General features: G+C 40.7%; 1 protein-coding gene across 4 annotated transcripts in view; it reads left to right on the top strand.

Annotated features, from left to right (window-relative positions):
- Positions 1 to 17347, top strand: part of TM9SF2 (transmembrane 9 superfamily member 2) — a 66092-nt gene that overhangs the window by 22066 nt on the left and 26679 nt on the right. For all 4 annotated transcript variants that reach the window (XM_063618954.1, XM_063618955.1, XM_055244191.2 and 1 more), the window contains 3 exons: positions 388 to 481; positions 9813 to 9940; positions 16907 to 17036. In XM_063618954.1, the coding sequence (XP_063475024.1) occupies positions 388 to 481; positions 9813 to 9940; positions 16907 to 17036 (352 nt within the window). The remainder of the gene's footprint in view (positions 1 to 387; positions 482 to 9812; positions 9941 to 16906; positions 17037 to 17347) is intronic.

The following is a 17347-nucleotide window of genomic DNA, read 5'->3' as shown; positions in this document are numbered from 1 at the left end:
TACTGAACTGTCATTTTTAATTAAAGATTTGAATTAGATATAGAAAGGAGATAAGTTATGCAAAATTTGCTTGAATAATAAGGATCTAAATAATTTTATTGGAGTGAACAAAAATAAATTATAGTGAGTCCATTTAAAAGACCTTGTAATATGCATTCTAATAAGAGAATGTTATTTAGAAAAAAATATTCGAAGGCATAATTTTAGGTGTTTTGTTTTTTTATGGGGGGAGATGTGGTACATAGGAGTTGGAGTATGGATAGATTTCTTACTCATCTACTAGAGCTGCTAGAATGATCAGTACCTAATCTGCTCTCAAGATTGGCTAGGTGTTTGATATTTCATCGTTCCCTTTTATGTGTAAAAATTTAAATATTCTTCTCCCAGGTTTGATTTTTGCCAAGCATCAGAAGGAAAGCGCCCATCTGAAAATCTTGGTCAGGTACTATTCGGGGAAAGAATTGAACCTTCACCATATAAGGTTTGTATTTAGTGTTACATAATAATTATTTACTTACAGCTTTTGTTTTTGTTATTTAAGAAAAGCCTGAGATAACTCAGCTATCATTGCGAAGGAAGAGTTCATTTCTCTTTTTCATCTAGGAATAGTTTCTTAAAATCAAAGTTAGAAGGATCCTTCTCCTTCTCACAGTGTGTCATTGATAAGTCTGTCTTAATGAACATTCACGCAACTAATGTTAGGAATGTTAAGACGGTGGCTTAAGGGGCAGGGCTCAGATGCTCTGCCTCCTTCACAGAGGGTCCTGAAACCCGGGTCCTGGAACCCAGCTTCCAGTCATGAGAGGTTGTCTCAGCTGCTGTGTGTCTCTTTCCCCCTGTTTTCCAGCAGTATCTAGAGACACTCTCCGTTAGCACGTATAATGCTGCCTGGGCTCCCGCATTGGGATTTTTGGAAGCTAATCTTTCTTTTTTTTTTTTTTTTTTTTTTTTTTTTTCGGAGACAGAGTCTTGCTCTGTGGCCCAGGCTGCAGTGTAGTGGTGAGATCTCAGCTCACTGCAACCTCTGCCTCCCGGGTTCAAGCAATTCTTGTGCCTCAGCTTCCTGAGTAGCTGGGACTATAGGTGCATGGCACCATGCCCGGCTAACTTTTTGTATCTTTAGTAGAGATGGGGTTCTACCATATTGGTCAGGCTGGTCTCAAACTCCTGAACTCAAGTGATTTGCCCGCCTCAACCTCCCAAAGTGTTGAGATTACAGATTTGAGCCAGTATGCCTAGCCTAACCTTTCTATTTTGATGTATTTGGAACATCTTTGGTACATTTTTCGAAAACCAGTTAAACCAAACTAAGAACAATATAAGGTATTCTTTTCAACATTTGTACTTCATCATCTCTCAGAATTCTTTTGCCTTTAAATCTATTATCTTTTAAGCCTGTTATCCTTCCACATTGCATAGTCCCTGTTTGTTTTGTATCTGTTCTCCTACTATACAAAGAACAATGGTCTTTTGCTTTTAGAAACATTAAAGTAGTTCATTGTAGTAATGTATCACCATATAAAAAAATTAAATGATGCAGAAGAATAAATAATAATAAATGTGCAGTTCCACTTCAGTTTTACTAAAATTTCCTGAAAATTTTCATACACCTATAAGCTTATATTAAATAGATTAGATTTACTTATTTGTTTTAACATACTATATGCCACACTTTGCATTTTTCCTATAACTCTCTACCGTGGGCATCTGTCCACATGAGAATGTGTGTTCTGATGGCTCTAACTTGACTCCAGGCGTTATTCCCCAGCCCGACAGCTTCCTCTCCTGGCTTCGCGTCTCTGCTATGTCTTAGACCTTATACATACCCACCTTCCCTGCTTTCTCGCGAGGCACCCCCATCTCCCTCAACATTTTATGACGTGGAGCACAACATTTATTATCTGTCTAGCAAATCCCGAAGCCTAGATTCGTCTCACCAACCATCTTACTCCCTCCAGCACCTGCACCTACACTGTGAAGCCCTGGGGGAAAAGAAACCACTGTGCAAATTTAATCTACTACATGTTGATCGTTTCTGACCTTAAATATATCCTCTTCAAATATTCTTTTTTTCTTTTCTTTTTTAAGAGATGGAGCCTTGCTCTGTCACCCAGGCTGGAGTGACATGGCACAATCATAGGTCACTGCAGCCTCAGACTCCTAGGCTCAAGTGATCCTCCTGTCTCACTCCCCTGAGTGGCTAGGACTACAGATGCATACCACCACATCCAGCCAAGTTCAGGCTTGTCCTGAACTTCTGGCTTCAAGCAGTTCTTCTGCCTCAACCTCCCAAAGGGTTGGGATTATAGGCATAGACGTGAGCCACCGTCTGACGCCTTTCAAATACTTTTTTTTTTCTTTTTCGGGACAGAGTCTCACTCTATTGCTCAGGCTGGAGTGCAGTGGCAAGATCTCAGCTCACTGTAACCTCCGCCTCCTGGATTCAAGTGATTCTCCTGCCTCAGCCTCCCAAGTAGCTGGAATTACAGGCATGTGCCACCATGCCCAGCTAATTTTTGTATTTTTCATAGAGACAGGGTTTTGCCATGTTGGCCAAGCTGGTCTCAAACTCTCGACCTCAGGTGATCTGCCTGTCTTGACCTCACAAAGTGCTGAGATTACGGGTATGAGCCACCACGCCCGGCCCCCTTTCAAATATTCTAATCTGAAATTGTCTACCCTAAAATTGCCAGTAACTTTTAAAGTTTCCTAAACACAGTAGATTCAAAGGCCTAATGGGATGAAGTCATTGAGGAGGAAGGAACACAAAGTGTATGGACATGGGTGCCATTGAGCAGGGCAGGCATGTAATTTGTGAAACACCTCTTCCCTCTTGGGATATTTGGAAGATTACTTTGAATGATATTGCATTCTTCTTATAGCAGATGACTGTTTTCAGGCATGCTTATTAAATTTTACAATCTTAAATATTCCAGAGCCTCTCAGCCCCATCTCTCTATTTATGTCTTGCCCTTGAGAAATGATGGGTGAGAAGAACATCAGTAATGCCCTTAGTGAACTGGGAAGACAGCAGGAGTCCCTAGCAGGAAACAGAGGGAAACCCAGCAAAATACTCAAACCCATGGAGAGGTGTTGCCCCTTGGGGCAGACTTTGAAGGCAGGTTACTCCCCTTAGTAGGACGTCATTGGGCACATTTCTGTTTCTGTGCGAGGACTGTTCGTTGCTCATACACAGGACCCTTTTTGGGGCCTAGTGCTTTTCAGATTTAATCCTTTGTTGTAGAAGTTGAGGTTAAATATAATAAAAGGAGAGCTTTAGAATGGAGAAATTGTGTACCCAACATTTTCCCTGAGTCTTGTGGAATGTTTCAGGATCCATATCTTTACTAAAACAAATTCTGTAAGCCCCAAACTTAAAGGGACAGAGCAGGCACATTTTAAGGCCAAGGTGTAAGCCAGCTGTAAATGTATTGACCAATATTTTTCATTTCACTATTTATTCTTTATTTTCAAGGATTTTTATCTTTATGTATGTATTTATTATTATTATTTTTTTTTTTTGAGTCTCACTCTGTGGCCTGGGCTGGGCCACGGCTCACTGCAGCCTTGAACTCCCAGGCTCAATAAATCCTCTCACCTCAGCCTCCTGATTTTCTGGGACTACAGGTATGCCCACCATGCCCAGGTAATTTTTTTATTTTTTGGAGAGACAGGGTCTCACTATGTTGCCCAGGCTGGTCTTGAACTCCTGGGCTCAAGCAATCCTCCTGCCTTAGCCACCCAAAGTTCTGGGATTGTAGGTGTGAACCACTATACCCAGCTTTATCTTATTTTAGATCTGCTGTAAAAACTGAGGTAACAACCAGCCACAAAATAAAATCCCAGTCTGCTTTGCCGTCTTTTATATTTGACTTCTGTTTAGGTCAGGAAAACAACAGTGCAAGACATTGTGTGTATTACGTGAAGCTGGAACCACATTTCATAGGACCATAAAATCTCATCTCAGATCTAAGCACTCATATTCATTCACTCAGTTAACACATTTGCTCAGTACCTTTCATGTGCCAGGCACTGTGATGGGATACAGCAGTGAGCAAAACAAAAATCTCTGTCCTCATGGATCTTTTATGCTGATGGGGAGAAGGAGACAAAATAAATTACCAGAATATATCTTTCAATTACTGATGAAACAACTATTGAAAATAAATCTGGGAAGGTGTGTGGGGAATTTCTAATTTTAAATAGGCTTACTGCAAAGGTGAATTTAAAATCTTAAATTTAAAAAGCCTTACCGAGAAGGTGACATTTGAGCAGAAGACCTGAAGCAAGTAAGGGAGTGAGCCATGTGAATATGTGGGGGAGGTGTTCTAGCTGAAGAGAGGCCCCAAGGTGTGCAACTTGAGCAGGTGAGCAAGATAGAGCATAGTAGGCAATGAGCACAGAGAAGTAACAGGACCACATTATAGAATGATTCAGAGGCCATTGTGAGGATTGGCCTTTACATCTGAGCAAGATAGTTAGTTAACACTGGAGGGTTTTGAGTAGGCTTCGATTTTACCAGGGTCACCCTGGCTGCTGTACTGAGAATGGACCGTGGGGGTGCGAGGGAAGAAGCCAGGAGACCAGTAGGAGGCCTTCTCCCTCATCTAAGTATGATCTGTCTCGGGAGGGGTGAGGGGGTGGTGAAGAGGTCAGAATCTGTGAATCTGGCTGTGTTTTGAAGGTGGCTGACAGAATTTGCCAAGGGATGGGATGTGGAGTGTGGAGTTTCTATTTTCTAAGATGGGACAGTCTGTGGGAAGAGCCAGGTTGGGGAATGGGGAAGAGTTAGTTTTGGATGTGGTAAGTGAGAGGTGTTTATTAGGTGTCCAAGCAGAGATGCTGAATAAACAGCCAAATATATGCTTCTGGAGTTTGGAGGAGGGCTTCATCCTGGATATATACACAGTATATATTTGAGAATCATCAGTGTATAGATGGTATTTACAGCCACAGAATTGAAGAGATCCCCAAGGGAGTGGGTATAGGTGAAGAAGACAAGATTCAAAGAGGCACAGGACTCTCCCCATCCTCTTGACCTATAATACCAGGTGCTTCAAGTGCTCCTGGTATTGTATTTTTAGTAGAAACAGGGTTTTACCATGTTGGTCAGGCTGGTCTTGAACTCCTGACCTTAAGAGATCCACCCCTCTCAGCCTCCCAAAGTGCTGGAATTACAGGCGTGAAGCTTAGACCCTTGGGGCACCTGGTTTTATAGGTCAGGAGGATGAGGAGAGTCTAGCAAAGGACACTGAGAAGGAGCCACTGATGAGAAAGAAGGGTAACAGGGAGAATGTAGTCCCTGGAGGCCAAGGCAAGAAAGTGTTTCTAGAAGGGATTGATTGATTTGTCACTGATGGGTCAGGTGAGATAAGGACAGAGGATTGACCTTGGGTTTAGCCTTCAATGTGGAGGTCATTGATGAGAAAGCAGCCATGATAGAATAGCCAGGTGGAGAGAGATTGGAAAGACCAGTTGCAGGTGGACACATCTACAACTGTCTTGAGGACTTTTATTTTACTGGCAGTGAGAAAAAGAATGGTAGCTGGAGGATGGCATGGTTCAAAGAGGACTGTTTATTTGTTTGTTTGTTTGTTTAGAGACAGAGTCTTACTCCGTCGTCCAGGCTCGAGTGCAGTGGTGTGATCTCAGCTCACTGCAACCTCCACCTCCAAGGCTCCAGTGCTTCTCTTGCCTTAGCCTCCCGAGCAGCTGGGATTACAGGTGCCTGCCACTACACCTAGTTAATTTCTGTATTTTTAGTAGGGACAGGGCTTTGCCATGTTGGCCAGGCTGGTCTCAAACTCCCGACCTTAGGTGATCTGCCCACCTTGGCCTCCCAAAGTGCTGGGAATAAGCCAAGGCACCCACCCCAAAGAGGACTTGTGATAGATCTTTTTTTTTTTTGAGACAGAGTCTTGCTCTGTAGCCCAGGCTGGAGTGCAGTGGCGTGATCTCGGCTCACTGCAAGCTCTGCCTCCTGGGTTCACCCCATTCTCCTGCCTCAGCTTCCCGTGTAGCTGGGACTACAGGCGCCCGCCACTATGCCCAGCTAATTTTTTGTATTTTTAGTACAGACGGGATTTCACCGTGTTAGCCAAGATGGTCTCAATCTCCTGACCTTGTGATCTGCCTGCCTCGGCCTCCCAAAGTGCTGGGATTACAGGCGTGAGCCACCGCGCCCGGCCAAGAGGACTTGTGATAGATCTTTAAGCAAGGTGTGTATGTGGATGAGTGTGATAAGTAGATATGGGAAAAGTGATGATTTAGGAGAGGGAAGGATTGCTGTGGGTGTCCTTGCTCTGACAAGAAGGGATGGGACCCAGTGTACTGTTGGAGAGGTTGGCCTCAATGGGCTCGTTCATCCGTGGTAACTGGAGGAAAGGCAGAGACATGGGGCATGATGCTGGGAGGTAAATGTGGCAATTGCTCCTGATTCCTCAGTGAAGTAGGCAGCATGGCCACCCCACCTGTGAGTGAGGAGGGAGGCAGCAGCCAGGTAGGATCCAGGAGAGCTAATAGAGCAGGAGTGTGGAGCGGCTTCTAGGCTGCATCAGGGACCCTCTGGCTAGCTGATGGTTTGAAGTAACAGCAGCCAGCGTGCTTAATTGTGTATCTCCAGCTATTTCCAGCTGTGCTGCTGAGTTGGGTTTAACCAGGTTTGTGGTTTTAACAAGTGAATACCAAAAAAATGAGAGAAGAACACAGGATGTGAGGACATCCTTGGATGTTATGAAAGATGGAGGTACTGTTGAGCTTGGAGTTTGAGCTTGCACAGGGGGCATGTGAGGCCACAAAAGGAGTAAGAGACAATGAAAAGACCGTAGGATCTGTCGATTCAAGTGGAGTCCAGGGCTTGTTGGAGGTGATGAACATTTGAGCCAGTGAGTTGGAGCAACGGGAGGAGGTGCTTTGACACTGGGAAGCTTGAAATGAAGATAACGGCTGGGACTGCTGTCATTGATAAAGGCAGGGTGGAATGTGACCAGAGGAGGGAGTGCTTTGAAGTTGGATGAAGACCAGAGTTGCTGGAGAAGGGGGCAGAGGATCAAAAGATCATTGTTTTGGAAGGATCATTTATATAAATATAATCACCAAGAATCAGGAGCGAGGAGGAGTGTTGCAGTGACAGTGAGCCAGGAGCTGAGGGCCAGTGACCTGGGGTTGGTAGATGACAAGAACAGGAAGGAGTAGGGGCAGTGTGGTCTGATCACATGGGAGTCAAAGCTAGAGGTTTCTGGAGGAGGGAGAATGGTCTGGCCCAGTGCTGGGGCCTATGAGAGAAAACAGGCACCACCAGCAAGACTCCAGTGAGGCAGCGTCCCTCAGGGACAGCCAGATTTCCATCAGAACAGGCTCCAGAAAACATTCTGAGAAGAGATTGAGGAACTAGAGGGTGTTCTACTGGTGACACATGAGTTTCAGGGCATAGCGGAAGGGATTAAGCAGTTGAGGGGGATACATTTTGGGATTCAAATGTGGGAATGGAAGGAAGACATGGACATCCTGGACTTCTGGTGGTGACTAATATTCAGAGGGTAGGGGGCACAGTGGGATTAGTCCTGCCCATTAGTCCTAATGTGTAGTAGTCTGTTCTCACGCTGCTATGAAGAAATACCAGAGACAGGGTAACTTATAAAGAAAAGCGATTTAATTGACTCACAGTTCCATATGGCTGGGGAGGCCTCAGGAAAACAATCATGGCAGAAGGAGAAGCAACCATGTCCTTCTTCACATGGCGGCAGAAAAGAGAAGTGCAGAGTGAAGCGGGGAAAGCCCCTTATAAAACCATCAGATCTTATGAGAGCTTACTATCACAAGAACAGCATGGGGTACCGCCCCCATGATCTAATCACCTCCCACTAGGTCCCTCCCGCAACACGTGGGGGTTACAATTCAGATCACAATTGGAGGTGAGATTTGGGTGGGGACACCAAGCCAAACCACATCAGTCCTGATGGTCTCAGGCTGTATGGGGGAGAAGTCTTGCCAGGAGTGTGCCCCTTTATATGATTTCCCTCAGATATGAACTTTGATATAATTTTTCCGTTATTTGCTAAAAGCTGGTGGTGAGATACATAACAATAACTGTTATTTAGCGAATACCTATTTTCATCAGTCAGCATGCTAGGTGTTTTGCACACACATTTCTGTATTTAATCCGACAACCCTGCAAGGCAGGTACTGCTCCCATTTTACACATAAGTTAACTGAAGCTGAGGCAGGGTTATGCAGCTTTCCCTGGTCTCCTAACGAGATGGAGTTGACTTGTACCCAGGTCTGACTCTAGATTGATATTTTGATTTTCAGAATTATTCCAAGGAGAAGTTTAAATCCTCACTGAAATAATTCAGGAAAAATTATAATCCCACGTTTTCCCAAATAGAAACAGAACAGTGCTGTGCTTGCGTGTTACAAGGAGGATTTGTTTCCCTTGGGAGCTAAGAATATTTAAAAATCCTTAGCAAAACATAAATAAAATACAATTCCATCCATAACCAAACATGATTTAAAATATTATAAAATTCCCAACTAAACACATGACAGGGAGAGGCCGTAGGGTGTTGTGCTGAAGAGCATGTTCTCCGGAGCTCAACTCGCTTGGCTCAGATCCTGGCTATGCTGATGCTCAGTTGTGTGACTTGGTGCTCCAGTTTTCTCATCTGTAAAAGATGGACAAGGGTTGTTTGGAGGATTACGTTGAGGCTTGATATATACAAAGTATATGGAACATAGGAAGCACTAAACAGATGTTACCTGTTACTACATTAATGTCACCTTAGTCTTGCTATTTCCTTCACAATTGAACACACAGGTTGACTCACCTATTGAAGTGAACACTGGATTGAGGTGTCAGATTTGCCATTTTGGTGTAATATTGTCTCTCTCTGCTTAACTTACTTTAAGTTTGGTGTCTGCTTCTGATTCCTTAGTGTGTATACTTTTCTGTTTTTCCATTTTTCACTTTTTAAGAATGAATAAGGTTCATATAAGGTTTAAAATATCAACTAGTGGTACAGATACAGCCGTATTGGAAATAGCAATGCAGACAGAATGAAAGCATTGGCTGACAGGTGGCAGCAGTGGACTATCCTTAAACATTCACTTAGCTGCTTCACTGCACCTGCTTTAGGGATGTTAATAAATACATACATACAAAAGAGTGGGCTGCTTAGAAGTGAACCATGCAATTTTTTTTTTTACCACCTTATGTAATAAAGTTTGAATTTATTAAAAGATACGATTATGGCTGGTTGTATAGCTGGTAAATTTCAGCCTTCTGGAGTCATGTTTGCCCTGATTTTAGACATCTGAATGTCACTTTTTCTTATATTATCACATGCTCTCTTGTTCACTGCTGAATGTCTATCACCTGACACTTAAGGAGGGCACTTAACATCTGTTGATTATTTGAACATAAAAATTTGTCTGCTTGTTACTAGAAAGCCATCAACTCCAGAATTCCTAAGGCATGACCATGGGATATTACTAGGAGAGGCTAAAGTTCCATTTTTGTTCTACATGGGATTTTTTTTTTCTCTTCTAGAACTTACTTACATTTAAAAGGTAAGTCAATTGAAATTACCAAAAAGAACGTTATCAAAGGAAAACTTGATGACAAGTCTTTAGAGAAACACAATAGGATTAAAATTTAAATGATTGAGCTATGAGGAATTTAAAAATTTATTTATTACCAATATTAATGCACTTAAGTAATTTAATGGGACTAACACTTTTACTCTATTTGTGATATTGTTATGAAGAACCTAGATAGTTTTTCTGAATTTGCTTTCCACTTCCTTTTAATACAGTTTACGTTTAATAAGGAGGAGACCTGTAAGCTTGTTTGTACAAAAACATACCATACAGAGAAAGCTGAAGACAAACAGAAGTTAGAATTCTTGAAAAAAAGCATGTTATTGAATTATCAACATCACTGGTAAGGCATGAATATTTTTGATTTTGGGGTTTATCCTTTCCATATGAAATCTCTGTTGCATTGACTATATAAATTACTTGATTGTGTAAAATAGAGCAAATTAATTGATTTCCTTTTTTTGTTACTAGTGGTCGTAGCTTGAAGTAGTGACTCTTAGTTAAAGAGGACAACATCATTTAAAGTATCGTCTTTTAACTGTGTTTAGATTACTGTAATATCTGGTACTTCTTTTGATACATAGATCTGGTGCATAGAGTAGTTATTTTTATTCACATACAGGCATACCTTGGGGATACTGAGGTTCAGTTCCATGCCACTGCAATAAAGCAAATATCACAATAAAGTGAGTCACATAAAATTTTTCTTGGTTTCCCAGTGCATATAAAAGTTATGTTTATACTATATGTAGTCTATTAAGTGTGCAATAACATTATGTCTAAAACAACTCTGTAAGTACCTTAATTAAAAAATACATTATTGCTTAAAAAAAAAAAAAGACATAAAGTGAACACATGCTGTTGAAAAAATGGCACTGATACAGGCATGGTGGCTCACGCCTGTAATCCCAGCACTTGGGAGGCTGAGGCGGACGGATCACGAGGTCAGGAGATCGAGACCATCCTGGCTAACATGATGAAACCCCATCTCTACTAAAAATACAAAAAATTAGCCAGGCATGGTGGTGGGCTCCTGTAGTCCCAACTACTTGGGAGGCTGAGGCAGGAGAATGGCGTGAACCCCGGAGGCGGAGCTTGCAGTGAGTCGAGATCGTGCCACTGCACTCCCACCTGGGCGACAGAGTGAGACTCCGTCTCAAAAATAAAAAAAAAAAAGAAAGAATGGCACTGATAGGTTTGCTTAACGCATGGATGCCACAAACCTTCAATTTCTAAAAAACACCATATCTGCAAAGCAAATAAAGTGAAGTGCAATAAAATGAAGTATGCCTGAATAGTTAACAGTAGCATATTATGCTTTGGGGAAAAGGGCCTGGGTCGGTCTTCTAGTGAAAACATTGTTTTATACTTGTGGGCTATGAAAAGAAATCACAGGAAAACAAAACTTAACTTTTGTTTGATAATAGCATCAACCTCAAATAAAACGCTTACATTTTGCTTAGCCTTTTATTTTGTAAACATGACATAACCTTAACAAATTCTGTACCAATTTGTATCAGAATCAAAAAGCATTTAAAACTGTCCTGTTTTTCCTTCCAAAGTAGTATGTACTTATTATACAATATTCAAACATAGAATTTTTTTTTTTTTTTTTTTTTTCTGAGACGGAGTTTCGCACTGTTCCCTAGGCTGGAGTGCTGTGGCGTGATCTCGGCTTACTGCAACCTCCGTCTCCCGGGGTCAAGTGATTCTTGCACTTTAGCCTCCTGAGTAGCTGAGATTACATGTGCCCGCCACCACATCTGGCTAATTTTTGTATTTTTAATAGACACGGGGTTTTACCATGTTGGCCAGGCTTGTCTCGAACTCCGGATCCGCCCCTCAGCCTCCCAAAGTGCTGGAATTACAGATGTGAGCCACTGCGCCCTGTCAAACATAGAATTTTTTTTTTTTTTTTTTTTTTTTTTTTTTGAGACAGTCTCGCTCTGTCGCCTAGGCCGGAGTGCAGTGGCACAGTCTCGGCTCACTGCAAGCTCCGCCTCCCGGGTTCACGCCATTCTCCTGCCTCAGCCTCTCGGAGTAGCTGGGACTACAGGCGCCCGCCACCACGCCCGACTAATTTTTTTGTATTTTTAGTAGAGACGGGGTTTCACCATGGTCTCGATCTCGTGACCTCGTGATCCGCCCGCCTCGGCCTCCCAAAGTGCTGGGATTACAAGTGTGAGCCACCGCACCCGGCCAGAATGTTTTTAAAGACTTTCAAAATCCAACATTTGAAGTATAACCATTGCTATTCTTCTGAGTAATTTTGCTTGGAAATGCCTGTATTCTGTGGGGATCATAGTTTCCATATGTTTTGCCTTTTCTAGAAAGTGTAAGATGCTTTCAGTGGCAAACAGGAGGACTGTCTTCATGCACTTCCTTTTGGATATTTGTCCTGTCAGTATTTTAGATCACATTGTTTGCTCACACCAGTGAGGTTAGGAACCGTGGATCTGAGCTGAGACCTGACCAGATCCTGTGGCCTCGAATTCCCTCCTACCCCTTAGTTTTCCTCCTCCTCCACCCCACCCAACCCCCATATGCATAGAACCCTGGGTTGCTGAGTCCTGTGCACAGCCATGAACTAGTTTCTGATGGGAAGGATTCATTCTGACCTGCCAGACCTGGGTAACATCTACCTGAACCCCATAAGAATGGGTTCCGTGTAGGCTAGTGGGGCTCTGTTGGAAGGAAGGAGATAGTGCTGTTAGAAACCTGCCTGTTATGCTTGTGTCAGCTTCTTTCTCATCTGACCCTCAGTGCAAATAGGAACTTTAAAGACTCCTTTGTCTCCCCATTTCTTTGGTTTCTGGTAGATGAAGAGCTTTTTTCCCCTAAACTACCATAGGAATACTGCTTATTTGCTAGATCAATGCATATCAATTGCATATCAACTTGGGATATGTTTACTTGTTCTTAAGTAATTGAAATTTCCCTTGGTGTTTTTCTTTGTAATCTTCAAAATAATATTTAAGCCTCAGTTCTTACCTTCTCATATTAGCCCTGTCCACCTGCGTTTACTGCAATAGCCGTCAGTTTGTTGACTGACTGAAAGAATGACTCTTAAGGTCTGTGGGTGATTTTTTAGCTCGTTCTTCTACCCTCTGTGCTTAGAATACTGTTTAGGCAGCCCGGCACCGTGGCTCATGCCTATAATCCCAGCATTTTGGGAGGCCAAGGCAGGCAGATCACCTGAGCCAGGATTTCGAGACCAGCCTGGCCAACATGGCGAAACCCCATCTCTACTAAAAATACAAAAATTAGCCGGGTGTGGTGGCAGGCACATGTAATCCCAGCTACTCGGGAGGCTGAGGCAGGAGAATTGCTTGAACCAAAGAATACTGTTTAGTCTTGCTCCCGAAGGTAATAGAAGCAGTTCTTCAGTAGCCTCCTGACAGGAAAGTACTTAGAGATGTTTTTAACTAATTTATGATGCAGTTAACAAAGATTTCATTATAATGCCAAGATGCTTAATAACAAGAAAGAATAAATAAAATAGTGTACAAACTAAGACAGCATCAGACAGTAAAGTTTACTGAATAATTTGTAATCGGTATGTCAGTTGCAAACTTAAAGTATTCTGCTTTAAAAAAATTACCTGGGAAAGTGCTGGTAAATAATGATTTTGCAGTTGAATCAGAAAAGTTGATGATTTTAAGTGTAACCCTTAAATCAGTATACATTTGGAAAATGTTGATTCACATTGATGAATTTATTGAAACCATTATTTGAGTATATTCTGTCCATGACCTATTTCAGAAAGATTTTACTGTATAACTTGATTTTAAGCGTAGACAGTAGAGTTGACACGTAAAATACCATGTACCCATGGGAATTTACAGTATTCTGTTAGGGAGTTTGATTGTGAATATAGCACATTTTGTTTTATGCTTTTCACTAAGACACACTGGGGAGAGCATAGTCATTTTCTAAATCATAAAGCAATACATGCTGATGAAAAAACACAAGCAGTACAAGAAAATATTAAGTAAAAGCAAGTCTTCTGTCACTCTCAGCCTCATTTCTATTCTACAGAACTAACACTATTATTTCTCATGTATGTTTCTATATTTACTGTGCATATGGAGGTATAGAAAAGGGTGTGTCCCTTTTTAAAATAATGCAACTAAAATGTTGTACACATTATTCTGCAACTTGCTCATTTTGTTTAAGAAAATATTGTGGACTTTTTTCAGGTTAGGTGACATTTGTAAATCTATAATCTCCTCCGTTTTTTTCATAATTTCATAATTCACTGCATGAATCAATCATAATTTCTCCCCCATGACATTGGAACCGTGCTCTAGTTTATTATTCTCACTATAAAGAACAGTTAATAATAGTTTCTTATATAAATTGACGAATACTTTTTATTTTTTTTATTTGTTGTTGTTGAGACAGAGTCTCGCTCTGTCGTCCAGGCCAGAGTACAGTGGCACAGTCTCGACTCACTGCAACCTCAGCCTCCCGGGTTCAAGTGATTCTCCTGCCTGCGCCTCCTGAGTAGCTGGGACTACAGGTGCTTGCCACCACGCCTGGCTAATTTTTGTATTTCTAGTAGAGACAGGGTTTCACTATGTTGGCCAGGCTGCTCTCGAACCCCTGACCTCAGGTGATTCACCTGCCTCGCCCTCCCAAAGTGCTGGGATTACAGGCGTGAGCCACTGCTCCCGGCCATACTTTTTATTCTTATTTGGGGCTTTAGAACATAATTTGAGGATCTTTTTGGCTTACTCTGTCAGTAGCTGCTAAGCTATTTTGTGATTCCTGAAACTATTGCTTTGATACCAGCACCAGACACTTACAACTCTCTTCAGCTGTGCTCTGTGTGGTTTGTGATTATACTTCTTGCCTGAGTTTCCAAATCTTGATGACATTTTATTTATAAAAATATAATTAGTTATCAGAGTACTTACAATTTTTTAGTATCATAGAACCACTGGAGTATAGCTTATTGAATTATAAAGGGGTCTTGAAGATACTTTAGTGAGTTCCAATCCCAGATCCCACTAAGTTAGCAAAGGAGAATGATGTGCTGTTTTCAAAAATTCAAAATCCTAATGAATAGTACAAATGTACTCCTGTTAAAACTACATAGAAATGCCAACTGTGGGCTACCCTCTTTGGGTCCCCTCCCTTTGTACGGGAGCTCTGTTTTCTCTCTATTAAATCTTGCAACTGCAAAAAAAAAAAAAGAAAAAAATGCCAACTTGTTTAATGCCAAGTTTCTTTGCTTTGGGCTGTAATTTTCTGAGTGCATTGTGACAATATGGGTTATTCTGATTAGAAACTTTTGGAATTAATTTATTGGAAAAACAAGTTATTACTAAATGAAGCTTGATTGGTAGAACTGTTTCAAATGGAGTCCTTGGAGAGCAGACAGAAGTAAAGGAAAGGAGTTCTTCATGATAAAAAGTTGGGAGTCATTCAGCCTTTATCCTTGCAAGTCTTCCCATTATTCAGTCTGTCAGATTGGAAATAAGAGTTTTAATTTTTTTGATATTAGAAATTTAAATAAATACTACTTGTTAATTTAGGAAGACAGTAATTGAAAATCATATTCTTTGGCCAGGCATGGTGGCTCACACCTGTAATCCCAGCACTTTGGGAGGCCAGGGTAGGAGGACCACTTGAGCCCAGGAGTTTGAGACCAGCCCCGGCAACATAGTGAGACCCCAACTCTACAAAAAAAATTTAAAAATTAGCCAAGTGTGATGGCATGCACCTGTAGTCCCAGCTACTCGGGAGGCACAGATGGGAGGATCACTTGAGCCTGGGAGGTTGAGGCTGCAGAAAGCCATGATCACGCTACTGCAGTCCAGCCTGGGTGACAGCACAAGACCCTGTCTCGAGGGAAAAAGAGATATCCTTTAAGTTTTCTTAAATTTATTTCAAAGGGATTTTTTTTTTTTAAATGCTTCCTATTACCAGAAAAAGCTATTATGTCAAGGTATTATATAAATGATACGTTTAGGATGTTGGCTTTTATAAAACCTAAATTGCCCCTTAATTTCTCATTTTGTAACTAGCACTATAATTTTTATGTAGTACTTTCCCTCCAGTATGGTAGCATGAAGATACTATATATTGCTAGTATATATTCATTAATTGAACTTCATCTCTATCTAAAAAATTGAAGCAATTAACGGATTCGTTAAGCTTTCAGAAAATCTGAATTATTTATTTTATATAACTGCGTTTATGCCTCTAATATTTTATAGTCTTTTCATTGGAACCACTAGCCTGCTGATTATAATAATAAGCAGTTTAATAGTATAGGTGGTTCTAAAATTTTGTACACTGGGTACTATTAAATAGCATTTAAAGGTGACGAGACATGTTTTATTAAGTCATTAAGGTACACCTTGGGTGAATATAGAATCATAATTTTACTTCCTAAGGCACACATTAATTAACAAATAAAACATGCCCTGGAGTGTCATCTTATGACTCTAATATAGCTGCTATATTTTGAGTAGTTTTTTTATTTGTATCCCGCAGTGTACTCTGGGCACAGGGGGCCACGTGCTTGGACTGTAATGTAGTTATATGGTGCTACAGAACTTTATTTTTTGCTTTTATTATTTAAGTTCTTTTTCACTATAGAACTTGAAAGATTTGGTTCGCTAGCTTTGTAACAGTATTTCTTGTAGAAATAACTTGGATTTATAGTTTTAACAGAATTTTTTTGTGTAACTTTCACTTTTCCTCCTGGCCCTTTAGTTTAATATTTTGCTATATCTTGCAGTTGTATTACCTTTTTATTGAATAACCTGAGTAGTAAGAGGCATTTCCTTCTCTACTGTTTAATAAACTGTTCCTGAGGAACTAGATATATTGCTTTGTGTACCTATTTAGAGCTGTGAGTGTTCTGCTAAAGGTAAATTACAGTGAAGTGTCTAAATAGTATTGTTAAGTTAGCAATTACAATAAATTAGTTTATAAAACTCTTTCCTACCTACCATTCATCCTTTCAAAAAAGGTAGAAAGTTTTTTGTTTTGTTTTTTTTTCTTTGTTTAAGGCTAGTCAAATGAAGCAGTGCTGTACCTGGTTGTGATCAATTAGTTGTAAACACCACTGCCCTCGGACCAGCCTGTAGTTTTTTCCATCACTGCAGTGTATCAGATACTGGCATATTGTTATTGCTTATGAAATAGCACATTTCATTAACATTCTTTGTGGTTTTTGGAATCTTACAGCATTTACATATTAAAATTTTACAAAGTGATGACACTGATTTAGGCAGTAATTCTTTGTCGTGTTTGGTGGGTTCTTTTCTAACTTAACTCTTCTTTCCGTGTGTAGGATTGTGGATAATATGCCTGTAACATGGTGTTATGATGTTGAAGATGGTCAGAGGTTCTGTAATCCTGGATTTCCTATTGGCTGTTACATTACAGATAAAGGCCATGCAAAAGATGCCTGTGTTATTAATGTAAGTTCATGATAAACTCTTTGCTGCTTTTTAAAACATGGCTTTTGATAGAATTCAGTCTTTACCTGGACAAAAAATTGTTATATTCGTTGAATGAGTGTACAGTTCAGATGTTCTGAAGTACGACTACTTCAATCTTAAACTTACAGCAGATTAATAATGTATAAATTGAGCTTTAGAATTGGAATAATTCAGATTCAGTTCAACATTCACTGAGATTGTCTGTTGTATGTTAAATGCTATGGTAAGGTCTAGAACTTTGTCCTAACTCTCATAAATCTTATATATTACAAAATGTACATAGTAGAGTG

This window comes from Symphalangus syndactylus, chromosome 15 (genome assembly GCF_028878055.3).
Source record: "Symphalangus syndactylus isolate Jambi chromosome 15, NHGRI_mSymSyn1-v2.1_pri, whole genome shotgun sequence".
Lineage (NCBI taxonomy): Eukaryota > Metazoa > Chordata > Mammalia > Primates > Hylobatidae > Symphalangus > Symphalangus syndactylus.
This window is presented reverse-complemented; position numbering and strand designations above follow the sequence as displayed.